This window comes from Rhea americana, unplaced genomic scaffold (genome assembly GCF_003343005.1).
Source record: "Rhea americana isolate MKP2758 unplaced genomic scaffold, rheAme1 scaffold_84, whole genome shotgun sequence".
In the NCBI taxonomy this organism is placed as follows: Eukaryota; Metazoa; Chordata; class Aves; order Rheiformes; family Rheidae; genus Rhea; species Rhea americana.
This window is the reverse complement of record NW_028187023.1, coordinates 1,702,330-1,728,120: the sequence shown is the minus strand read 5'-3', so window position 1 is coordinate 1,728,120 and position 25,791 is coordinate 1,702,330. Positions and strand designations below refer to the sequence as shown.

The window sequence follows — 25,791 nt, the reverse complement described above, 5'->3', positions numbered from 1 at the left end:
ATCATTCCATATGTTTCGCTAGGGTTAACATCATAAACTTACTACAAGAAAGGCATAAGAAAGATGAATGACCTTGCTTTGAGGTTTTGAATAAGCCTCTTCCAGACCTCTCCTGAGCTTTCTCTTCAGATATTYCCCAGCAGAGTAATTGGAAAGTGTTACTAACAGGGCAGAACTGTTGTTTAAAATAGTTGAGAAAGACATAGGTCAGAGATAGGTACTCCACAGGGAAAAAGCACTGGACTGAAGGCATAGAGCCAGCTGGCTTTATTCTACAAGCTGATACTTCAAGCATGGCAGCAGTTACAGCAAGGAGCCGGACGTGAATCTGTGTGGAATTCCTGCTTTGCCCCGTCCAGTCTTAGTGTAGYAACCAGGCTCCGCGGCTGAAGAGCAGCTAGCACAACCGGTACTGCTTTCACCATGCTGGAACTGAGTGACTGTAGTGGGTGACACGGGGGCGTTGCACGCGAGCTGCGTGCCGTCTCGCAGACGTTGCTCTGCAGGCAGCGCAGAGCCCTGCCGGCGGTGCCTGGCGGCCTGGCCGCCCAGACCCCCGCGGCCGAGGGATGCTCAGGGCGGCACCGGGGAGCCCGGCCCAGCCACGGGCCTGCTCCTCTGCAACCAGGCTACCGCTYCGGCGCCAGGGCGAGCCAGCAAAAAGGAGGGGGTTTAAACGAAATCACGGAGCGTGGTAACTATAAGGAAGGTCTCCGGAAGACACAGGTTTCTTAGGCTTTCCAGAGCTCTTCGGCCCGACGACGCGGGTGCGCGCCGCCGCCGCGGACTACAGCTCCCAGCATGCCGCGCGGCGCCGCGGACTACAGCTCCCAGCATGCCGCGCGCGCCCCGGGAGGGGGCGGGGCGAGGGGAGAGGGGCCCTCCCCTCCGCCGCGCTGCCGGGCAGAGCCGCCGCCGCAGCAGCAGCGAGCATGGAGCCGGCGGCGATGCTCACCTGCTGGGGAGCCGTGCTGGGAACGGCTGTCTCGCTCCCGCTCCTCCTCCTCGYGGCGGCCCCCTACGTCAGGTCTGTTTGCGGGGACCCCGTGGCTGTGCCCACTCCGTGGGGAGCCCTCCCGGTCCGCGCGTGGGAGAGGGGGCGGGTGCAGCACCTGGGCGCGGGCCGGTGCGCGTCGGTGTTTAAAGGCCCTGGGGTCCAAGCGCACAGACTTGTGTAGTCTGTGATTCTTAAAACACGCCTAACCYCGTGCGGGAATGGAGGCGAGGCGTTCGCAGCCCGCCCTGCCCGGCGCCGCGTGCGTTGGTTTCTTGTGCAGGCTCTCTCACTGGCTTGGTTTCTCCACTTGTTTTTTTAAAAAAATAGTAAGTGCTGTTCATTCGATGGTTATGCAGAAAATAAAAATATATTCAAACATCARTTCCTGAGTAGCATCTTTGATGTCCAGGAAGAAAGATTAGGCAAAAAAATCCTGGCTATTGGGGACCTTTTCCCCACCAGGTTTCCGTGGGGGGTTTCTGCGTGTGGGTGTGCGCGTGTTTTTTACGGGAAGGTAAATACAGTGGATTCTTTTTTGTACCTCCTTGGGCTAATACGTTGCTTAGATTCCTGCAGCTCCGCTGCCCGGGTAAGAAGGGATTCGCAGCGGTCTCTCGGTTGCCGCAGGATTTGGGGCTCGCCGCGGCGCTGCCGTGTCCGGCAGCCGGAGCGAGGCGGCGGCGGCGGCGCCGGGGCTCGGCGGGGCCTCGCGGCGGCGGGGCCGCGGCCATTGGCTGAGCCGCCGGAGGGCCGACGGCGGCAGCCAATGGGGAGCCGTGGCTCCACCTGATGTAACGGCGCGGCCAGGCGCCGCCCTCCCACGCGCGCCTGTGGCGCGGCCGCCGCCGGCGCGAGAGCGGCGGTTGGGGGCGGCGGTTGGAGGGCAGCGTGGGGGGGTGGGGGAGGGGCGGCGGGGACCCGTCTGGGAGCGGCGGCGCTTGCCGCGCCCGTGGGGCGTTGGCCTCTCCTGCCGGCCGAGGCTGTGCCAAGGCCGCTCTGCCGCAAGCCCGCCGCAGCGGGGCTGCGAGGGCTTTGGTGGCAGCCTCAGCCGCCAGGGCCGGGCGGAGGCGCCTCTCTGCGAGGCGGTGGTGGTGCCCGCGCCTCTGTGCGCTCCGAGCCTTCCTCTTCGCACAGCCTGATGGCTGTCAGCCGTGCTGGGGGTGAGCTGGGCTGGTCAGCTCTGTGTGGAAGCAGAGGGGCTTGGAAGATAAGTACGAGCCTGACACCGTGGCTTGATCTTTGCTCCTAATCAGACAGTTGGCTACTTAAAGCTTGAGGAGGGAMGGAGGCTACTTTGGTAACTGTCCATGTGAATCGCTGGCTGTTCTGAATGCAGCAGTTGGCCCAAGTGCTGGGGCACAGCCAACCAAGAGCTGCAAACCCAGAAAAAAACTGTCCTTGGACCTTTTCTTGTTACTCTGTTGTTCCTGTTATCTTCTCTTCCAGGAGATAYGTTGCTGGAGGACAGTGTAAGTCAACAGCTAAGCTAGATGGGAAGGTGGTGATAATCACAGGAGCCAACACAGGCATTGGGAAGGAGACAGCCAGAGATCTTGCACGAAGAGGCAAGTTACTGTCTTACATCAGCAAACATCCATTTGTAATTGCTGTGTGTGTGTCAGTAGTCTCTTTTCTGGGTCTAAGGGAGGATTATCTTGCACTTCAGTCTATAGTGTTAGGAATCTGATAGATGAAACCTAGTTATTCTTGGTGAAAATCTATGATGATCCCAGTTACAAGATATAAGAGTGGTGGGAACTAATGTGTCCTGATGGCACGTGACTGTGGTGCAGAGGCCTGAACAGCCTTTGGAGTTAGTAATACTCTAGGGCATACTTACATATTAGAGGAGCCCAAGTGTTGCTTTTCCAGAGGCTGTAACCACTGTGTTGCAAGTCCCCAGTTCCTCAAATGTTTTCTTTGCTTAAATTTAAAAAACGTATCTTGTGACATGAGAAAGCTCTGCACTACAATCCTTTTGAAAGGACTATGGAAGTTCCTGGTTTCCCTGAGCCACATTTTTAAGAAGCTGAGAAATAGCTTACTTTCACTGATGTATATTTTAGTTATTCATGTTTCAAGCTAATTTGGTTTAAATGCTTTTTGGATAACTGGTATGGAGATTAACCTACCCGTTCATAATCATTTAAGAAACTCTTCTGGCTGGGGTCTGCTGCGCAAGAAGGCCAAACCCAGTCACCAAATGGGGTGAGGTTTCTGCAGCTCCATGTCCCCAGGTCCAACCAGTAGCAAGGCTGAGAATGTATTCCCACACAATGTAGGCACCCACACAAGCACACATATACAACACGTGTACACAAGGCCAGCCACATGAATCAACTCTGACAGCCACTCAGCACTCACACAAATGCCACCAACAGCTTCATGCTGTTCCTGTCTCTGGCCACTCAGGAGGAAGATCTGTTAGTAGGACATACATACATACATACATACATACATACATACATACATACAATGTGGATCTCTCCAACAGCTGGGCTTAGGCATTCAGTCCAGCCCTGGCTCCTGGATTCCCAGTCTCCCCAGGTGCTAGCACCTGGACATATGAGCCCCTGAAGTCTGCAGCCCCACTCCACTTGCTGGTACAGACCTCCTTACTCATGTATGTTTGCATACTCATGTATGTTTGCACACATGCCTACACCCACACACCCCCTTTCTTTTCTAGGTGCCTTATCCCCAGACACACATGTGTGAGTGTCTTGCACCTTATGATCTCCGTGGCACTTGGCTGGGACTGCCCTACTCCTTCCAGCGAACTTGCCTGTGATCTTGCACGCACACACACCCCACCCCACCTTTCTCCCAGTCAGCTCCCACCCCTAGCTCTACAGTCCCTCTGGCAGTTGTCCAGAATTCCCTAGTTCCCCCAGTAGCCAAGTGCTCCTGTGCTCTTGACCTGTGAGAGAAAGAGTTAMACGCACATGGGTCTCCTAATCACCMCCAGATGCTACAGTCTCCTTGGCAGTTGTCTGGGACTCCCCTAGTCCCTCTAGTAGCCAACTGACCCTGTAGTCACACCCTTAGAGACATATCTCACACATATCCAGGTCACTTCACCTACTCAGCAGCTAGTCCAGCTTGATATTTGCAAGTGATCACTTGCATACCCTCCCTCACTGATTCCAGTTGCTGGCACCTCAGAAAAATGGGCCCTCTGACCCATTGTCCCAGTCCAGTGCCAGATTTCAGTCCAGTCGCTTGTACCTAATTTCACTCATTCTGATCTCTGCACTTGCTAGCACCACAGACACATGGGCCCCTATGATCCTATGACCCCTATATGGTTTGAGTGTTGCTGGCACTCAGGTCACCACACGTACATATGTGTACAGAATAGAGTGTCCCTCACAGAGCGTGGAGTCCTCCATAGGGTCTCTAATWATTTTCCTCAGAGAAGTAGTTAGAAAGGAATTTAATAAAAAGATGGGAGCTAGCAACATATGGRTTGGTGTCAGTTCCCTAAACTAACAATATGTTGTTTGTAAGTGCTCTGGGTAGTCAGCTTGCTTGTCCTAGCCCTGATCCTCCAGTCTGCTCCCAGTGGTCTCAGCCTGTGTTCCTGCTTCTTTTCCTCTTGCAGGTGCGAAGGTGATTGTTGCCTGCAGAGATAYAGCAAAGGGAGAAGCTGCAGCCAGTGAAATCCGAGCTGAAACAGGGAACCAGCAGGTCATTGTTAAAAAACTGGACTTGGCTGATACAAAGTCTATCCGGGAGTTTGCTGAGAACTTTCTAGCAGGTACAGCCCCTAAATCCTATAGAATATTTGTCAAGAACTGCTCTCTGCTCTTCGGAGCTAAGGAAGGCGTGTGGCAGCGTGTGTCCTGAGAGCATTATYGCCCTGCTTTATTCCTGTACTTGCTGTTAACTTGCTGGGTGACCATGTGTGTATCACAGGGATATTAAAGGCAGAAGCTGAAGGTGTTGTGTAAGTGATGCACACTGCTGTCTGATGTGCCTATGAAAATGTCTTCCCGTTCTTCATTATATGGAACTTATTTGTTATACATGGATTTATTCTGTGTGACAAATTCCATTCTGGGCAAAGGCAGGAAAATGAGACTGTCCTGSAGGCCAGTTCCACTCTTCAGAGCTATTGACGTGTCCAGACAAGAGGAGCAGATTCTGTTCCGATGACAGTGTATTCTAGCAGATGCCAAATTCCTGGCCTGCATATCCCTGTACCACATTGGGTACCATGGTTTGACAGCAGGGGCTTTTCAGAGGCCATGATCTAGTTTGTGATAGGAGAGTTATTCTGATTTTATTCAGAAATGTGGCTGCAACTCAGACAGGCATGAGGTTTTTTGACTGACTGTCTTTTTTCTCTGTTGCCTTATTTAATGATGTCTGTTGTTTCTTGCAGAGGAGAAGGAACTCCATATCCTCATTAACAATGCTGGGGTGATGTTATGCCCTTACTCCAAGACAGCTGATGGCTTTGAGATGCACCTGGGAGTCAATCACCTTGGTAAGACCAGTGGAGTCAAGTTTTTAACTCAATGTCTGTGGCAAAATGCCGAAGGGAATTTCTGCTTCTGGATTTTCCTCTGGAGAAGAATCGAAGACGTGAACTAGAGTTCTGGAGATAGACGTTGGTTTCCTCAGGGCTCAAATGTCATGAGAAGGATAGTGCAATGTATTTGCTTATCGTGGATCTAGTTTAAGAATCTCTAGGTGTCACCTTGGACATATGAAATATATGACAGCTCCAAGTTTTTGAAGCTGAGGAGCAGAACTTAATGGCCCCATGAATGAGCTGTTGCTTCAGTGTGCCTTCTTTCTTCTGGACTTGAAATGATGGTAGGAGTAAGTTATAGCATGCAAGTAATATATTGAAAGCACTTTGAAATTCCAGCAGGGAAGACTTCAGAGAAGGATGAAATATCCTAACTGTTCCTCTCTTCCTTAAGGTCACTTTCTCTTGACCTTCCTATTGCTGGAGCGTCTGAAGCAGTCTGCCCCAGCCCGTATAGTGAATGTGTCCTCACTGGCTCATCATGGAGGCCGAATCCGCTTCCATGACCTCCACGGTGAGAAGAGCTACAATCGTGGCCTTGCCTACTGTCACAGCAAACTGGCTAATGTGCTCTTCACGCGGGAGCTGGCGAGGCGGCTGCAAGGCAAGTCTCACAGGAGAGTGAAGTGTTTGTCTACCTGGCTTCTGAGCACTGTGTATRAGGAGAGTGGATTGGAGAAAAGGCAAGAAATAGGATACACAGAAATGAAATTATTTGAACGAAGGTCGCTGATAGCTGGTTCATGCAGGGAGAAAATATCTCTTGTCTGTGGAACCAGGAAATTTAAAGCAGTAATCATCTCAGTAACAGGGCAGAGGAGTTTAGTAGACTTGCACAGTTGAGTGGATTTCATTTTTCTTCAGTGCTTGTCCAAAAACCAGCTGCATMCAAGCATGCAATTATATTATGTGGGTAGAAGCTGAAAGGACTTGGAGCTGAACATTGTATTTGACAGCTGCAGTCTACAGTGAAAGAGCTATGGCATTCTCAGCTCCTTAAATGTTCAAGGCCAGTAAAATAGAAGCATAGGACTGGACAGAACCTCTTAAGTCACAGCATCTGTCACAGCCGTGTTATTCAGTCCCTTCCATAAACCTAATTAAGTAGTATTTATTTTACTAGAACAGAAGCAGTGTCTTCTCTAGGAATGTAGTATTACAGTAAATAAAAAAGATTCTCAAAAGCCTGATGGAAACTGCTGTTTTAGCATCCAGGTCTTTTAGCAGGTTGCTTTGCAAAGGTGTTTGTTTAGTAACTGCAGTGTTTGGAAGGGAGTGGGGGAAGTTCCAGCAGGCAGTGAGGATTTCATTGGCTCTCCCAGTGTCTGTGACTGGACACCTTCTTTTAAGCTATTGAATATTTGCTGATAGAAACAAGGAGGATGTTACCCCTTTGCAGAAGGCAAATCTAATGCGTGCAGATTTGTCCTGGATTACTTTTTTTTTTTTCACCACAGGTACTAAAGTCACAGCAAACTCTCTTCACCCTGGTTCTGTCCGTTCGGAACTGGTCCGGCACTCGTTTGTAATGACATGGCTGTGGAAGATGTTCTCATTCTTCTTGAAGACCCCTTGGGAGGGAGCTCAGACTAGCGTGTACTGTGCGGTGGCAGAGGAGCTAGACTCCGTGACAGGACAATATTTCAGGTGGGTGAAAATTACTGATGTGATGTGCGGTTGTGGAGATGATGTAAAAGCAACCTTGCTTGACTGGGAGAGTAAGAATTATTGTCACTCTTTACTGCAGAAAGGTGTGTCGCACAGGTCACACAAATAAAGTTGAGGGTGACAGAACTGTGGGCCCTACCCCTTCCAGGTCTGTTCCAAGGAGTATTGTGTTACAAGGAACCACTGACCTGTGCAACGCTTCAGGCGATAGCATTCCCATAGTGCTAAAAGAGTATCACTGACTGGAAGTGCAGGAGAGGCTGTCACGTGCTCAGAGTTCTAATCCTATTTGCCTTAGACTTGGGCAAATCACTGTATTACAGCTGTTTAGTTAATGAGGTCACTGGAGTCAACCATGAGAAAGAGCAGTTTGGTTCTTTTTGTAGTTTTAACCTGTTGGAGCAGAAAGCACCTGCAATTCCCAGGGAGTTGGAAGGTTTGATTCAATTCCTTTCAGTCAGTTCAAATGCGGCAAGATTGTTGGGAGGAGCAAAAATGTGTGTTTCTGCTCCTGTAGGAGTTTTTTTTTTTTTTCCTTTCAGTATAAGTCCAAAATTAGGCATATAACTAAATGATCCTCCAGAGTGACAGACACACAGCTGGGATGCTCCTGCTGAGAAGCTCATCACCTTGTTCTGCAAATTGTCTTTTGTAGCTCCTACTACAGACCCCTTTGTTTTTTGATTTTCTTTTTTTTGCATAATTACTTCCCTTCTCTGACTGAAACTACAGCCCAGAGCAGTTCCAAGTCATCATGATCTTAGACCTGGAGAATGCCTTTTGAACAGTTTCATTAAGCCCGGGGGGGAGGCTGACAAGCAGGTCTGAAAGCAGGGTAACCATACTGTTTGGGAAATGGAGATGGAGATCTGCTTTTTGGGTTTTTTTGTTGTTGTTTTGATTTTAGCACAGATACTGTTGGAGCCTGCACTTCTTTGCAGTGCTTTCCTCTCTTGTGATAAGTGACCAGATTATTCTCTGTAATAGTTTTGTCTGATCTTCACCTGGAGCATGCACCATCTTAATCACACTTGAATATATAAATAGGTGCCTTAATCTTCCCTGCATGATTGTCTCTCCCAGGATATAAAAGGAGCATTTATGTGCCGGAGTACCAAAAACTTACGTAGATTTTTAACTTCATAATAGAAGAGACAGTTTTGGATTTGGTGGGAAACAAACAGCTGAAACATTAATTCACAAATATGCCTGGTTTTACAATGGACTGGCCTAAAATAATTTCTAGGCAATAGAATATAAAGCCTAAGTATAAACAAGAAAAAAAAAAAGCCCCTCCTCTTATGTGCTACAGCAAGCCAGGCACAGTCCACCTTAGTCTTTTTGGGAATGCGACAGGTTGTGTAGTCTTGGGAATATACAACTGCTGTGGTTTGTAGAGTCTGAAATGGTTAGAAATCTGAGAGAGGTGAGTTCCTCTGCTCCCTCAAGCCCTGCATTAGTTGCAGCATGCAACTAATAAGATAAGAACGCATGATCCCTTTTCCAGACAGCAGGTTGTCTGGTTGCAGGAACTGAGAAGAAAGAGCCACAGTACAGAGGACAGAGGAAAAAAGGCACAATGAATGTAAAACACTGCATGGTCGTTATGGTATTACCATCCTGGGGCAACACAGACATTTCGGTATTCTAATGCTGATAGAGATGTTTGACTGACTGACTGTTCCCCTTAYAGTGATTGCCAGCCAGCATATGTGTCTCCACGAGGTCGGGATGATGAGACAGCAAAGAAGCTCTGGAGTGTGAGCTGTGAGCTCCTAGGCATCCAGTGGGACTGAGCAGTGCAGACCTCAAGCACTGGCCAAGGTGGCTGACCATGGTGATGCTTCTCCTGGGAAGAACACTGCTGAGAGACCTCAAGACAAGACCTTTGGTACTTCCAGATGCCTTCACGATGGTTCAATGGACACAATCTAGTCTGAATTTCTGGAATATTATGCTTAAGGATTGAGATTAGTAAGCAGACAGTCCCCTTCCCTAGCTGGAGACTTAGAGCACAAATGCAGGTATTACTGATTATACTTGATGTTCCATAGCCAGGTGCTAATTCTGCTCTGGTTCTAGAATAGAAATGAGAGTTGCAGTCTTATGCGTAGATTATAAAGTGAAAGAAAAGTCCTCTTTTTTTTTTTTTTTTGGTCATCCATAGGAGTAGTAATAGTAAAGTAGGACCCTAAATGTATGATCTAAGGTTATTTTCAATTCCTAGTATTTGACCTGGCAGAGTAAGAGAAGTGCTTTTTATGGTATTAAGATTTCTGGCAATTATATGCAATACAAATCCTCTCTAGCCACATAGAAACAGGAGCTGGCCTTTTTGTGCCAAGCATTAGGTAAAGTTTTTAACTGGAATTACATATTCTTCCATATATGCTCTGTAAGAAGTTGGGCCAGAGCTACTGAAGCACCTGTTTCCCAAATAATTATTGATTGGCATAAGTAAACTAAGGGTCTGTGTATCTTGTAACCTCCCAGTCAACTGCATTGAGACCTGGGTTCTCAAATGCTGCAGGAATGCTGCAACCCTGCATAAGCAAGTTTTCTTATCTCAAATAATTGACATTGCTGCTGTGAAGCATTAAGCAAAGATGTAAAAGTTGTCACAGTAAAACCCCCAGCTGCACTTTAAATGACTTCAGAACTGCAAGAGAGCAGAATGAGTAAAGAAGACTTCAGCTACACTGAAAAAAACTTTTTAAAAGCTTCAGTTAAAGCTGAAAGCTCAAGTAACAGCTGCTTTGACAGGAAGCTAGCTGAAGCTAAACAGTTAAAGCAAGAATCAGCACTATCTTGGTGTTACAGTTATTTTAGCAGACAGGAAAGTAAGACTTGCACAGAACTCTACGTTTGTCTGCCCAGCAGTTACTGGACGAGGCTAGCTGAGGCTGCCATCCTGGCCTTGCAGTACCAGATAGCCTGTGTGTTCAAAGCAGGGTGGTGAATCCACATGTGACTGAGATCATCTGCTACTTACTTTGGTGCACATTGCTGGAGTGAGACCAGTAATGAGAGATTTTTCTGGAAGACCTAAGCAGTTTAAAAAGCAAGTGCAACAGCACAGCTCATGGGATTATCTTCCATGTTGAAAGAAATGTGAACACTTTCGGTCATGCTCATGAGCATTCGACTGTAACAAACTAACAGCTTTAGAAAACAAATGCTCATGTCATGGTAAATTCTGCTTGGAGGTTATCTGTGCAGCTCAGTCCGAGCTGCTTCTGAGCAATACTAAATAAAGCCCTTTCTTCCTTCAGAAACGGTGACGCAGTTTAGTTGGTGCTGCTGCTATACGCACCTGTCTTACCAGTGCAAAGAACTCAGTCTGTTACATTAAGTCTCTCTGTATTTCTTTTTTGTCATGTTGTTTGTTTCCTCCCTTGCTATGCTTCACCTTGAATGTGGAGCTAAATCCACAACTAAGCTGTAGCAGTAGAATGCTACCAGGCACCTGCATTGCAGGCTTGGCTTTYTGTCTCTGTGCAACACTGATCTCTTGAAGGGTCTTCAAGAGCAATAGAGACCCTCAGAAAAAAAGGGGGGGGGAGGAAGAAAGTGTCTCTGGCTCTAATACTTTCCCCTTGAAGGTCAACACTTTTCTCAAAGAAGCAGGACTGTAGATCTAACATAAGACATGTAACAGCGTGTTTTCAGACACACACACACATAACACTTTTTGACCTTGGGCAAGTTATTTATCCCTACTAAAGTTGAGCTGTAACATGAGGCAACTTAAGCTCATTTAGCTGCTTCAAAGGGAGGCTGTTACAGAGAGTTAGATTAACTTGTAAAGCACACTGAAGAAGATTAGTGGCCTGTGAGGCAACATATAAGCAATGGGATGAAATAAATAACATGACTAAGCTGGCTACCAGGAGGACTTCTAAAATGTGATATTCTAATAGCTTTAAGTATTGAACACACTATAGCAAAGAGACAGATTTTTGCACCAGAGGAAACATTTTCCCCTTCCCTCTGCCAAGCATAGCCAAAAGCAAAACACAAATCTAGAAAGAGAACCCCAGCTATGTTGAGATAAAAAAAACAAAACAGAAGATAGGTTAAGAGATTTTCAGTGATAGTAGTTTATTTTTTTTATTTTTGCATTGTAAACAAACCTTGGTCATTAATATAGAAGTTTTTTGACTGGCAGTATTGAATCCATTTTTGATGCTGAACATTTCTAAATACATTGATAATTGCACTATCATGACACAAGGCAAATTAGTCAGGATCAAAATTCCAGTTCTGCTGGTAAGAGAAAGGTCCCTATAAGTCTAGGTTATAAACTATCAATTTATAACAAACACTGTATAAAGTGCATAAAGTACAGTGCAAAAAGGTCAAAGAAAGGCAGGCAAAGAACTGACTGGTCTGCATGGCAAGCTCCCCCCCCCCGCTGTGTACAGCTGGGAGGGACTAGAGCATAAATGTAGGTATTGGAGCAGTCTGTAACTCGATACCTTAAACAGTTTAATATTCCTCCAGCCCCCCTTGTAATTAGAGATTTGGAAATGATTGAAGATATGGATAGTGTCACGTTTTAGGATTAGCCTAACAGCTGTAATCTGATGGCAAGATAGGTCAGACTGGTCAAGACAACAAAAGCAGCTTTCATTAGTACTGCTCACTAATGAGATCGTGCAAATCTGTAGTTGGCAAATTCTGAAAGCTAAGTGTGGTCCTTTCTGACCGTTTAGCTCAGAGACGTGTCTAGCTCCATGCTAGTCAGTGAAGCACCTCAAAAACAGATGTGCATGTCAGTGGGACACTGTTGATGAAACAGTCAAAGATGATGAACCAAGTCTTTTTCATCTCCATGGAATGGAGACACTCTGTCAGGACACTGAATATGGGGGTAGTGCAAGATCCTTATTTGACAGTGTCAATTTCTTTGTGTATTTAAGCTATTTACAGTTATATTATACCCCAGAAACCAAAATTATTTTTTTTTCAGAAAGTAAAAAACAGTTTAACARTTACAAACACTGTACTAGTTTTCCCACCTCTTGTACTAAAAGTACGTGTAAACTGCATAACACACCCTTATGGATTGTCCCCCCACCCTTTAAAAAAAATAAAGGTCCTTCTACCATCTTTACCCCTCTTCTGCCCATTTCTCATGTCCTAATAATCATGGTTGCAGAGAAATAGCCCCCTCTCTCAGCATCCCTCAACACAATGACACCAAGATGCCTATTTTTTCAGGAAATTGAATAAACACTTCCGGTCTATTTCTGGTCACAGTAAGAAAGAACATCCTTCTCCCCTTCCCTTCCCTCCCCCCCAACAAAAGGAAAAAAACACAGTGCAAAAGCTACTGTTCACTCCGTGAGCTATAGAATACTTCCTTTTTATCTGTCCTAATGCACTCCAGAGCAAACTCAGGCAATATATTGATCTGTACAGTTTACGTCCAATTAACAAAAATTCAGTCTGGTGTTCTCTTGTGTCTGACAGAAAGATTATTCTTTTAAGGAAAAAAACCAAAACCATCAACCCCTTTATGACAGGGATACACACAGAGCTGTGTTGAAATTCAACAGGCAATATTTCCAGGTCTTCTGTTCTATCTGATGTGAAATTGTGGAAGTTTATTGGCAACTGTTCAATGATAAGTCTGCGTCACAAGAATTTGATATCATCATCGAGAAGAAAGAGGTAGGCCATTTTTAATCATTTTAGAATATTTTTTCCCTTTATACTCTCCTTTTCTGGATATTCCCCTTTTAACTTCATCCATTAAGGGCTTAAGTGCCATGCATATGTCAGACAGTGCAAGTGGTAAGTAGAAACCTGCCTAGAAGAACCAGTTCCTACCTTTTCAAAACAACTAAAGAAACTGAGCACACTGCACTAATGGAGAGATTAAAAGAAAAAAGAAAAAACACACACAAGAAAAAGAAACAGTAGCAGTAATTTGTATAGAGACTTAAAAATCATCCTTCTAGTTCAGGCGCTGTAAAAGCAGCTCTCCAGTCTTCAGAAATTTTACAGGGAAACTCATAATCACAAAAAATTATATTCTAGGCTACATCAAACTGATGAGCTTTTACCATTCTCTCTATATAGGTTTTCTGGGTTAAAAAGAACCACCATGCCAAAAAGATTAGTATCTTTCTAAAATATATGAGTGCCTTCTTCCACAAACCTAAAAAGTCTTGTTTGTTCAGTCTGAAAATCTCAACACACACAAAAAAGGCCAAAAACACCCTGAGGTAGCGACTATTGTTTGCCAAAATGTAGGACTGGCACTTGTAAATTAGTTCCCTTCCTTTTAACCAGAGAAACATTAGCAGCTTACATCTGCCACCACCACCAGTCAAGAGACTTCCCTTTGACCAAGCGACTGCTGAACCACATGCCTTAGAGCTGTCTTGAAGTCATCCCCTTCCTGGGTGACGGCGAACACCAGTTACTTCCGACTGCTCTGGGAAAGCCAACTTCTTGCTTTGGGCTGGTGCACTGAGAGCCACTGGGCACAGATGGCCTGCACAACATCATCTCCGCTGTTCTCGGCCAGCTGTYGCACATGCTGCACTAGCTGCACTGCTCTGGTGCTCTCCTGTCTCACCGAGACCAGGTAGGCAGAACGCAGTTTGTTGCACGTCAGGTAGGCTTGGATCTGAAACAGGAAAGGCAGTTGGAATTTTATTAGAAAGCTGCAGTAAACTGACTTACAAACTTAAGCACAGGTTCACTGGAAAATACAAGGCAGCAATAGCATATTATGAAGCAGAAAAGGCCACAGAGCAGATCCCCACTCTAGGGGATAAACAGACCATTTCTTCTAAGTCTCTGTCTCTTATAGAAACTCCTTTACAATATCACTATGAAATCAGCATCAGAAATCCTATTAATTTTCATACCCTCATATCAAAGACTCTAAAACAGTCATTTTCATCTATTGCTTGGTTCTGGAAGAGGTCACATCTTTCAGCAATAAACCTTATACAAGCACAGAATGAAAAGTCCACTTTCCAATCTGCATAAAACACTGACTTTTTTAATTGGAGCAGGACAAAGGAGAGTTCCCAGTTATGCCACTGATCCCTCACATGATCTACGACAATGTATAAATTCTGAGCCAGAGCCTCATCATCAATAAATATGCATCTGGAGTCCACGCATCTATTTGTGACTCTCCAGTGGTTTGACAGGCTGATACTGAAGCTAAGAAGAGTTTTTGCAGCCAAGTAGTTTAGGCCTCAGTTCTCAGAAAGAAAGTGTATCAAAATTGGTATCATTTAACTCCCTATAACAATGGAAATAGTATATAATCCTGAAAGCACAGTAAGCTGAAATGCTCATCTTGGAGGTATATTGTTCCTCATCAGCTGCCTGCACCACAGGAAGTTTACTCGCACATAYGTGAAAGGCAGTAATACGAACAAGCAACCCACCACGAGCTGCTTGGAAATAATTTTCCTTCCACTATAACAAATGCCTAACTCTCACTCCAAGGGGAGTCAAGGAACTAGTAAAGATAACATCAATCAATACATTCACGCCACAGCTACAGTGACAAATACCATAGCCTTGAGGAACTGATTGTGATTTCTATAATCTGGGAAGTGGCCTTCAAAACTGCTGAAGTCAGGATGGGAGATAAGATGGTGGAAAAGAGTATGTAGCCTGCAGACTATAATTCGGCTCTTCAGCCACTGCTGAAGGATTTCCTACTGTGCTTTTACTTACCTTATTTTCATCACTTTCCATATCCTGAATCAGATTATCAAGATCCTGCATCCAAAAAAGGGAAAAGGTGTTCATGTTTAGAGCGACTATAGCTTGCAAACCCTTCCCCCTTCAGAAGCCAAACCTCTCCATAAAGAATGGGCTGCTGAGATCACAACTARATGTTACATCATCCCAACTGATAGTGCTACAGACACAGAAAATACAGAGCCAGTTCTTCCCTTTACCACTGCTTCCCTGCCTGCCATGTCTGTCAGGTGTATCTAGAGAATGCAGTCAGGTCAAACTCTTTGTCCCCTTGCCCGATTAGTAGAACTTCATGGAGGACCTTTCCTTCCATCACTAGGATGAAAAAGATACTGTGGCGGGCACAGAGACTCTTACAATCATTCCTTATGAAGGCAGGAAATTTCTGTCTCCACAAATACCTGTTGGCTAGGGAAGCTTTGTGGAAGGAAATGCCTCCCACCCCCATCAAGAGCATCTGGCAGGATCCCACTGGGCAAAGGTTCTCCTCTCCGTTATGGGTACTCATTTGCAAAGTGCAGAGTAGGAGCATGCAACAGTTACCTATTGCTTCCTCTCAGAGTGACTGAAAACAAAGCACATGTTCCCATGCTTAAACAATGCATGTGGTACAGGGCCAGAAGATTTGAAGGAGGTGCTAAAAGAGCAGCACAGGCACCAATGGATAGTTTCTCTGTATCCTGTATTATATACACCCATTTTATTTCAAAAGGAAGACAATACATTACCTCAGCAGGAATGTTTTTAAACTCGTTTAGACAGTTTATGATGATGTTATCCCCATCATTCTTGGCTGCAACTCCAGATTCATTGACACATTTGAGGAGCTGCCGGATCTCACTGTACTTCTGCTGCTTCACCAGCTGCTTGGCCACTTTGCTGTACACTTCYGTAGCGTCCAGCTGGAAGTCCTAGAGGTGGTTGGAACATCAGAACAACACGTCAAATGTCCTCAACAAGTTCACATAGGCACTCTGTGCAAAAGACGATCTCTGCTGAAGACAAGGTATCACAGTATGCTCCAAAAAGCTAAAGCGGTTTTGGTGGCAGGTAGTTTCCCAGTGACCAGAGCTCAGGACTGGCTGAAAGCTTCTCCATAATCAAACCAGTAAAACTCCATTTTGCTCAAGAAAGAGCATGCTCTAATCGATTAGTCTCCCGTTCTGAGGTGGAAAAACTCAGTTTAGCTTCCAGCCAAGCATGTTTCCTAGGCTGAGACCCTACACAAAGCATAGTCCCTACCCACCTCCCTCTCACCTAGCAAGCTCCTATTAGGTCCTCCAGCCCCCTCCAATAGCAGCCACACTTTGTGCATCCTGGGAAACAGGACCACAGTGTACCTCCCATAGGAGGGAAGAGGTGACAAAACCTGGGACTGCTCCTGTCATGGATAAGGAAAGAAAAGAAACAAAAGGAAGGAAACAGAGATGATGCTGGGGAGCTGGACTTGCTGTTCCATTTTTACAGGGGGAAGTGACTGCTTTTGCTGCTAAGAAATACTGTTTTACTAAGGCTCTTCATATCTTACTCCAAACAGTAGCGCTGCCTTGTACATCTGACCTGACTTGAGAAGCATAGTCTGCCATCTGCATCAGTCAAAAACACAACAGGTGGTAAGGCAACAGACACTTTCTTTAGTGCGCCACCTTTGTCCAGAAGTGGCCTTGCTATACCTCTGTCACACTGCTCTGCTTGAAGCAATCTCTTTCAGCAACTCCTAATATTTGGATGAGAAATGCACAAAAAACATTGGAGGCTATGTGCTGCAGTGACTGACAAGCACCTCAACTTCTACACAGACATGAGGAAGGACAGGTCCCCAAAGACAGCTTTCAATTAAGTAGTTTTGCTCTGTCAGACAGGAGAGGAGCATGGAGATAGCCCTGGCCTTACTTTGCCTTCACATGGCTGTCACAAACTGCAGAGACCTGCTAAGTCAGAGCTCTCACCTCGTATCTGTCATTGTCTTTTGCCAGTGCAAGACACTGAACAAGATGCAAGGCAAAATAAAGGTCACACTTTATTCTTTTGTAGTAGATTTGGAAGTGTCTTACTGAAGCAAAATCTGCATTTCTTCACCCAAAACACATTCCTCCAAATCTATGGACAGTGTAAGTCTTAAATAGTTACTTTTCTCACAAGACATTTTCCCTTTTGGGGATTAAAAGGCCTTTGGCAAAAACTCTTTTGCTTAAATTGGTGTTTGTAGAGGTTTCTCTTTTGTAATGACAGCACTTGTTCTATCAGGTGTTTCCATACCTGAAGGACTCTGAATGCAATCCCAAACCCTTCTTCAATGTTTTTTCCTTCCAGCATAACCTAAAAAAAGGAGAGGCATCAGACAAGTTTCAGGATGCACATTCCTTTTTTTGCTTGCTTACAGTTAAATAGCAGCAATCCTCCCCACAGTTCTGAATTTTGTCCAGAAGCAGTATCTTTGCCAAAAGACAATTCATGATGCTGAACAATGGAGAACAATCCCAACAAGAAGYGGAGCAAATACACAGTCTATTGTCACAGACACCGATTCACTGTGGAACACTGGGTAAGCCGCAGATGAAGCTGAGCTGAAGTTAGCAAGGGTAACAAAAACAGCATTGTTTGCCTTGCTTCAAAACACAGTAAGATGTACAATTGAAAAACACATTACTATTTGCATTTGGTATCCTCTGCCTCTGAAATTTTGAAATTTGAGCAGAATGGCTCCAGGTTCTCAGCTGCTCTCTGCTGCTTTGAGGAAAAAAAGCATGATTTTTTCCATAAGCAGTAGGTTGCATACATGCACAAGCAAGCTGCCAGTGAATAGTACCAGAGGCTGCCCCAACTGTCAAGTATTTCAACCCGCATATAAGTTGGTGTTGTTTAAGAAAATAAGACTTATTTGAAATAGCAGTAAGTACCTTGCAAGCAACATCCATTTTCATGTTATTGTTTCCAAAGAGTGTGGGCAGAGAAGAATCTGTCATTTGAGGGGTTCCTGAGCTCTCACATCGATGCAGGAACTTTGTTACTTCCATCTGCAGCTCAACTGTATTGATGTGCCTAGACAAGAGAGAAAAAAAATTACACTATTTTGAAAGAGAGGTGATGTTTATTGTTAATGGTGTGAACTTACCACTTTCTAGAACACATTTCAAAGACAGACATGTACATTCCCAAACAATAATTACTTTACTTGCTGTTTGACTTTGTCTTTGGTGTAGCCTAGTTTGCAGCAATGAGGTACTTCTCAGATCTGTGCATACAACATGCATCACAAGCTGCAGGTGAGTACATGTAAGCATTATTCTATAGAGTGAGCCAGAAAATCTGGATCCCAAATAATTATCTGCTCCCTCTCTTTTCCACCTTTCACATCCTCCCCTGCTTAAGTTGGGAGTCTAGCCTTAAAGAAGAACAATCAGTAGGTAAAACCAAGATATAAAAGACCAAGCATGAGAGAGATGTTCAGAGGATGTTCAGACCACTTCTGAACATGAAGAAATTTAGTTAAGTCTGACTCCTATAATTCACACACAGTTAAACTGTAATTCARACAAGCTTAACCAGCTCAGTATTGCTCTCTGTGCACAATATGTCTTTTTTTTTAGTTAAAAGWTACATGACACAGATTGATATGTTTAGTAGAAATAAAGGCTCATCTTCTGGGTTAGGTTGGAGGTGGAAGCAGAAGACAGCAATAGGAATCCTCTGCTAGCAACTAGATCAAGTCAGATTTGGGTCAGGAACAGCTAGCAGGTGTTAGCTAAAACCACCTTACATACAACCACTAAAAAAGAAAGAAGTCTGAATTTCCCCTCTTTGTTGTTCCCTAGCTTCCTGTTTATAGATACCTTGACACATCTGTAGCAGACATTTTCTTCCGGAAGGTGAATACCATTTTTTTCCTCCCTGAACTTCTTGAGACCTCCTGCAGGTAGACTTTGAGATGATCCTTGATCTTTAGAAGCCATGTTTGTCTGCCTCCCAGTTCAGTGTAAGACTTCGCTCCATGAGTGAAAAATCTAATGCAGGTCATGGCAGCACGAACATGATCCTAGAAGAAATATACTGAATACTTGAAGGAGGACTGAAATAAACTGCTTTCACTAGTCCTTTGTCTGTACTGAAGTGCTCACACAAAGCAGGTGGTGCTCTATTACCCTTAAAGCAGTAGTTAAGCTACTGCAATGCACCAGACCCACAACAGCAATGCATAGCTGGTCAACTTCAGCTGGGCTCAGGATTTCCTTTTTCTTAAGGACTGGAAAGTAGCAACAATTTAATTGTCCATCATTCAGATTTAAATCAGTTTTCAAAAAAAACCCAAACAAAACAACAACAACAAAAAAAAAAGACCACCAGAACCAGAAGTCTGCCAGTATTCAGTACTTCACTGAAAGAGTTGGCCACTCACTCTCATCTTACCTTCATGAACTGCTGTAACTCATACAGGATATGGTAGTAGTTCTTTCTCTGCAAGTGTTTGCAGGCTGCAATCAGGTAGGTTCCCCAGCTCTCCAACCCTGGATCAATGGTTTCTAGCAAGTTCTCCAACATATGTAGCTTTCCACTTTCATAACTTGGAACAAAGATCCCTTCAATGAACACTTCAGCTGGGGATTCCTACACAAATATCAGAAAGGTAGGTTAAAGTAAACCAGCTGTGGCACCTAGATTTGCCTTTTAGAATGTAAAGGAATATCAAGTGACAGAGGTCATACAATCAGCAGATGATACAGGTTAGAAAGGATCCCCACAGGTCACCTGGTTCAAACTCCCACACAAAGAAATCAGGGTATGTTGCTCAGGGCCTGTCTAGTCCTAAGCACCTTCAACAGGAAAGATTTCACAGCCCTCTTAGGGGCTGGTTCCCATGTCTGAACACCTGCACTGCAAAAACTGTTTCCTTATATCCAGTTGGAATTTCTCTTGCTGCAAACTGTGTCCACTGTCTCTTGCCCATTTGCTTATACACTGTATACACTTGAGATGAGCTTGGTTCCATCTCCTCTACAATCACCCACTTGGTAGCTAAATACAGCAAATAGATCTCCCTTAGCCTTCTCTTCAAGTTGAACAAACCCAGCTCTGTCAGACTCTGCTCCCGTATCACATGCTCCAGTCCACTAACCACTTTGGTGGCCTTCTACTTGACTTGTCAGTTTGTCAATGTCTGTCTTGTTTTGGGGAGCCCAAACTGGACACAGTCCTTCAGATGAAATCTTACAAGTAGTGAATAGAGGGGAACGATTACTTCCCTTGACCTCCTGTCTACTGTTCTTGTGAATACCACCCCACATATTAATATTACTATGAGAAGCACAGTGATCACACAGCCTGCATAAATTTTTTAAAGGCATTATATGGAATTGTTTAATTTTTAATTTCCTTTTTAATTCGACAGTAAGATACAAGCTACAAAACCTTTATACATAAAAATGTTTTCAAACACCCAACTGTAAAATTGTCTGAAGAAAGACTATAATGTTTTAATCAGAAACCTAGTACGCTAATGATCTTAAAGTAACAACCCTTCCTTTTTTATTTATAATCAGTGCTAGTTGCCACATTCAAAATTTCCACATCAAATTGTCTAGACAGAGTATTTGGAATGTCTACTACTTAACCAGTAAAATTATTTCACCAACATTGTAAAAACTCACAACTTTCTTTGAAGATATGTCTAAATTGATAAAAAGGACACTTTTGAAAAGCAAATTTGATAAGCAGATGAGAACATGACCTAAGAATGGCTGACGATAAAAAAAAGTAAAGCTGGTAAGACCACTTAAATAATATCCTATTAATTAGCAGACTGAAGATAGTGGAATTAGGTGTTTCAAGTAGTATACTCTCAGTAAGAATTATTTCAAATCTAAAAAGTCAATAAAAAGTAACCACAAGCACAAAAGCTTAAAAAATGGAAGTTATTTTTTCTTGTTAGCCACTGGACAGTGTATATGATAACACTAAGGACCTCAGAAAACTGCCCAGAATGCTGTATGACATTTATTGCCGTTTAGACTAGTCCTGAAGCTCTTTGCTGCTTTTCAAATTTCAGTTTAAGATGATTGAAAATTAGATTACTCACCTTATTTAACAAGTGAAGCAGTGCTTCTCGCATACAGTCATGCCTCATGTAAAAGCTTATTATTGCTAGATTAGTGCCATAGCTGTGTAAATARAACAAGCACTCTTGATAATAACTGTTGTGCTGAATCTTCCCCTCACACATCATCTCCAGGGACAGACTTCTTGTTCTCAGTGTTGCTTCAAGTTCCCTCAATGTGGCGAAGTAGTCATCATCATACTGTCAAAGCAGAGAATCAGTGATAGGTGATGACTAACAGGAAAACCTTCTCTGCAGAACCTCTTTGGGATTCTTTTCTACTAGATTTTTTTTTACCTATCCCTGAAGCTTGGGGGGGTTTTGTTATTGTTTGTGTAGTAGTTTCTTTTTCTTTTTTTTTTTTTTTCTTTTTTTTTTTTTTTTTTTTTAAAAAAAAACAACTAAGTATGGTTTTAGAGGGGTAAGACCCAGTCATGCTCTAGATAAATACTAGACTGGAACCTTGTTATCAGAGATGTTGAATGCAGCTGTAGCTAGCATGGCTCTGTCTCCAGGCAAGAACAGAGGAAGTTCCGCCTGACCGTGAGGGGGAATTTCTTCCCTGTGAGAGTGACAGAGCACTGGACCAGGTTGCCCAGAGAGGTTGTGGAGTCTCCTCCTCTGGAGATCTTCAAGGCTCATCTGGATGCAACCCTGTCTAACACGCTCTAGGTGACCCTGCTGAACRGGGAGGCTGGACTAGATCTCCAGAGGTCCCTTCCAACCTTACTGATCCTACGATTCTATGACAGGAGGCTTGCTTATTTAAAAGAAATTCCACTCAAGAGCTACTCCAACAAGCTAGTCCAAACTGGCTTTCTTATTCTCCTAGAATGTTTACTAGGAAAAGCTCTTTCATCAATGCAATTCTRCAATTTATACTTAAGTCTTTCTTTTTTTGTACCTAGCTTCTAGAGCTAATCCAAAGCCTTGCAATAGTGCATGCTGCCAAGGAAAGATGAGTGGGACAACATTCTTCACATTTGTAATTTTTCCTTTTAATTCCTGCAAAGTTACCAATCTCAACAGAAGAATGGCATGATTGCAGCATCACAACATATGGTTAGGATGGAGTTCATTTCCCACAAACTGTAGTAGTAACAGCTTCTTTCTCCTCCACTGAGTACACCCCAAATTACTATGAAAATTCTTGACAGTGCTATCAACCACCAACTTGCTGCCAGGAGGAAGTCAATGAATTTCTCAAGAAGGTTGTTTGCGATGCATAACCATGACAAAAGGAGAAAAACTTGATAACATATTATACATAGCTGTAAGACTTGTATTAAAGAATCGATACTTGGAGAGCTTTACTACATAGCCTTTTAGAGAAGATAGAAGACTCTCACCACAACGTGTATGGGCTTCACTGTGGACTCCAGATACTGTATCACATCTTGGATCAGCCTTGAACCGTAATTCAGTTGGTTTAAATCCACAGGTGGCTTTAAGCATCGGCTGAACTTCTCTCTCGCTGAACTTAAATTCCCAGCTTTAAGGCAAGCCATGCCCCAGGCATGCCATGCTCCACTTGGATCCAACCCGCATTTTGTAGAAACCTAAATTCAAAAATCATTAATACTAGAACATACAGTTCCAATACAGTACATAGCAAAACTGGATAATCACACAAAGCCTATGACTATGACATTCCATTTTCTAAAGACATTTCTCATTAAAACAGACAAACAAAAAAACCTACACACTGACTATTCCTAGGTTACTGGCACTAAATGCCAACTACTAAAACACTCATGACCTCCAAATGTGGAAGAATATTTTTTGTTGTTCAAATTTAATCAATCAGCCATGTGTCCAGGACGTTTCAGTCCAACGGTTTTAAAACTCATGACATTTTTCACACCAGGAACAGATTTTCTCATAAAACAAATCATTTTTACAGAGAAGAATTAATCAGGTTTGTTGTTTAAAAACAGCTGTAGAACATGTAGTTTTCTTCTTAGATAAATATTGATACTTTGTGAACTACTGCAAATTTATGTTCTGTTCCTAAATTTCTTTAGTAGATCAGCTGCCTTTAAACATGAACCATTTTTACTCAAATAGGTCATCTATTCCTGCTGTTTATTTCCCTTTAAAAATCCTAATCCTGTTTGTGGCATCATAATCCTCTTCCTAACAAATTTCAATGCCATAAACAGAGGCTTATGGAATACTGAGAGTAGGACGAGGATAGAAAGATAAATCATACTAGATGAACTCTCGTAGATAAATATGTCACCAGAGTTGACTTCCAAGAAAATACCTGGCAAAGCTGCTCAAGTAGTATCTGCTGCAGTACTAAGGACAACTGAAACCAAACATGAAAGTTTCAGAAAAAGTCCTACCACAAAGGATGTCTGAACTCTTCTGATTGTAAGATTCGTCCATACAGTGACTCTCTGGTAGTTTGCCCATTACAATGCTAATTGTATCAGGAGATACGATCGCTGTTCTTGCTTTCAGCAGCCTGCTCCACAGCAGAGGCCATCCTCCCTCTCAGAAATATTTTTCAGTGGTCAGAAAGTTTTCTTCATTGCTTAAAAACTTAATTCTAGTCTGTAACAGTTTAAGTATTGTCCATTTCATCATATGCAGCTGAACTTGGGGGGGAAAGGAGGGAAGAACAAAAAACCCTAAAGCCACTACTGAAGGATTATTAATATTTGCATCCCTTTATTGTTATTACCTCTATAGCTAATTGATAGTACTCCGCTTCCAAAAGCTGATTTCTTAGTCTTGTTACTGCTGCAGGGAGAAGAATCTGATCCAAAGATGGCAACGGACTATAGGCAGCAGCAACCAAAATATTCAACACATCCACTTTACTGATGTAGCTAGGAGAAAACAGAGATTAAACAGATACACATACTGTCACTGCTATCATGCACACTAAGAATCTTAAATAATTTTATGCCAAAGACAACTCTTAGAACAGTAGCTCCTAATCACTAGTATACCAGGTTTGTCTGTTCCTCATACTGTCCCATTTAGGCTACTTTGGGCCATTTCATTTCATTCAGGGGAGCACTGGCAGATGTCGATTGTGGACACCAGCTAACATTACCAAATCAAACTAGCATATGAGAAGTGTATGGCTTGCACCTGGCACCGCAAGTACCAGTAAGATAAAGCTTGASGAACAACTCTAGTTGTCAGGAAATGAAGGTTTAAAATCCTATATGGAACAAGTGGCTGAAAGGAGAAAAATACAATAGCAGAAGATTTATCCAGTCATTGTGAATCTTTTCTCTCCTACTCTGAGAATATTATCAGTGATTATTATGTAGCCATGAGACTTGAACTTCATTATTTGAGCTTTCATTTTATTCTTGTGTTATGAACTTCTCTTGCTTAAAATGCCTGCAGTTCAATGACAAAACAACCCTCCTTTCCTCCCCTCTCCAGTATAAAAACATAAGGGTCTTGACCTTGATGCAGCCTAGTGAACATCTGATAAATTACCTATCACAGAGCGCTAGATCCTGGCTCCTTCCAGCTTTTACAAACATCATTTTGGCACTGAAGAGCAATTGTTTCATGATGTCCATAAGAAGTCCTGCATCCACCTCAGGGTTAGTCAGCCCTTGGGACAATTTGCAGCAGTGCTCTATCAGTTGGTGGCCACACGCTAAACTATTACTGTGCAGACTGAGGATGGCAATACACAAGGAAGAGCTGGGAGCCTGACAGAGGAAAGAAAGATGAACATGAATCCTGAGGTAATTCTTTATGGAACTGTTTATATCGGATTCTCCTCTTTCTCCAGATCTCACCTGCTCATAATAAAATTCACTGCGTACAATTTCATTTTCCTCTTCATTCAGGGAAACAAACCATTCAAGCTCAGCTGCCTCAGGAATTCGCACCACTGTGGAATATCTGTTACTAGAAGCTCCTGTTGCCGAGAAGGAAAAAACAGGTAGAATCATACAAGAGGCAACAAACCTGGCTGAGGGAACATCATACAGAGCTATTCCAGTACTTTCAAACATTTATCTACAGTCCCTTCACTGTGCTAATTCCTGTTAGTCTCACATGGCTAGCACACAAACCATAGAAATATTTCCACTCCTCAGCAGACTGCCAAGCTGGATCAAAACCTACTCTCAACTATCACCAGTATCTTCTCAGTAAGAGGATCCAACAACRTATTTTCAAGTTATCATCCAAATTTGATCCCACAGGATATCAAACACAGCAACTTCCTCTAAGTCTTCCATCAGCCAAACATTAAATATTCCTGATCAGGGAGTATGTGGACATAAGTGAGCTGTGCGTTACTGTAAGGCTACGTGGCTACTAAGAAAGGCTATGTGGACTCAACTGCCACCTTCTTTCTACAAGTCAGATTATTCAAACATATTGCTTTAAGATAAAGGGGTGCAAGAAGATGAGCTAACGCTATATAATAAATTTTCATATGAAATAGTACTACAGAAAATTATGGTTTTGATTAAACGATTTGAGAAAAGAATTTCAGTGAAAAGTCTCTCCACTTCAGACTAAGAAAATTTCAGTTTTGAAATTTGTTCTCTTACCTGGATAATGTAACAGATAACGTACAGGACAAATAAGCAGAAAGATTATTTAATAACTGTTTTGTCATCTTTGTTTTACTTTGTAATCTGAGCTGAGAATTATTCAACTGAAAGAGAGAACACCTACAAATCACATCACGTCTATCATCTGAGAGCAGTTAGAATGTACTAGCCCTCTGATGCTCAGTACTGAAAAAATGAAGAAAGCTAATTT

The 25,791-nt window shown here is 43.5% G+C and overlaps 2 protein-coding genes across 2 annotated transcripts in view; one reads left to right on the top strand and one right to left on the bottom strand.

Moving 5' to 3' along the window:
* The first annotated feature begins 869 nt into the window (after positions 1–869).
* Positions 870–12,321, top strand: LOC146585214 (retinol dehydrogenase 12-like). The gene is made up of 7 exons (XM_085323330.1): positions 870–1,027; positions 2,444–2,562; positions 4,602–4,757; positions 5,385–5,489; positions 5,932–6,141; positions 6,995–7,184; positions 8,899–12,321. The coding sequence occupies exons 1-7, from the start codon at positions 933–935 to the stop codon at positions 8,999–9,001; spliced, it is 978 nt and encodes a 325-aa protein (XP_085179456.1). The 5' UTR covers positions 870–932; the 3' UTR covers positions 9,002–12,321.
* Positions 12,322–12,429: 108 nt separating this feature from the next.
* ZFYVE26 (zinc finger FYVE-type containing 26) overlaps positions 12,430–25,791 on the bottom strand; it is a 49,341-nt gene continuing 35,979 nt past the window's right edge. Inside the window, exons 30-41 of the mRNA XM_085323329.1 lie at positions 24,813–24,934; positions 24,502–24,722; positions 23,726–23,873; positions 22,386–22,595; positions 21,019–21,237; positions 19,353–19,550; positions 18,779–18,981; positions 17,846–17,987; positions 17,205–17,264; positions 15,674–15,856; positions 14,919–14,963; positions 12,430–13,845 (exon numbers count right to left, since the gene is read on the bottom strand). Of these exons, the coding sequence (XP_085179455.1) occupies positions 13,636–13,845; positions 14,919–14,963; positions 15,674–15,856; positions 17,205–17,264; positions 17,846–17,987; positions 18,779–18,981; positions 19,353–19,550; positions 21,019–21,237; positions 22,386–22,595; positions 23,726–23,873; positions 24,502–24,722; positions 24,813–24,934 (1,961 nt within the window). The 3' untranslated portion in view covers positions 12,430–13,635. The remainder of the gene's footprint in view (positions 13,846–14,918; positions 14,964–15,673; positions 15,857–17,204; positions 17,265–17,845; positions 17,988–18,778; positions 18,982–19,352; positions 19,551–21,018; positions 21,238–22,385; positions 22,596–23,725; positions 23,874–24,501; positions 24,723–24,812; positions 24,935–25,791) is intronic.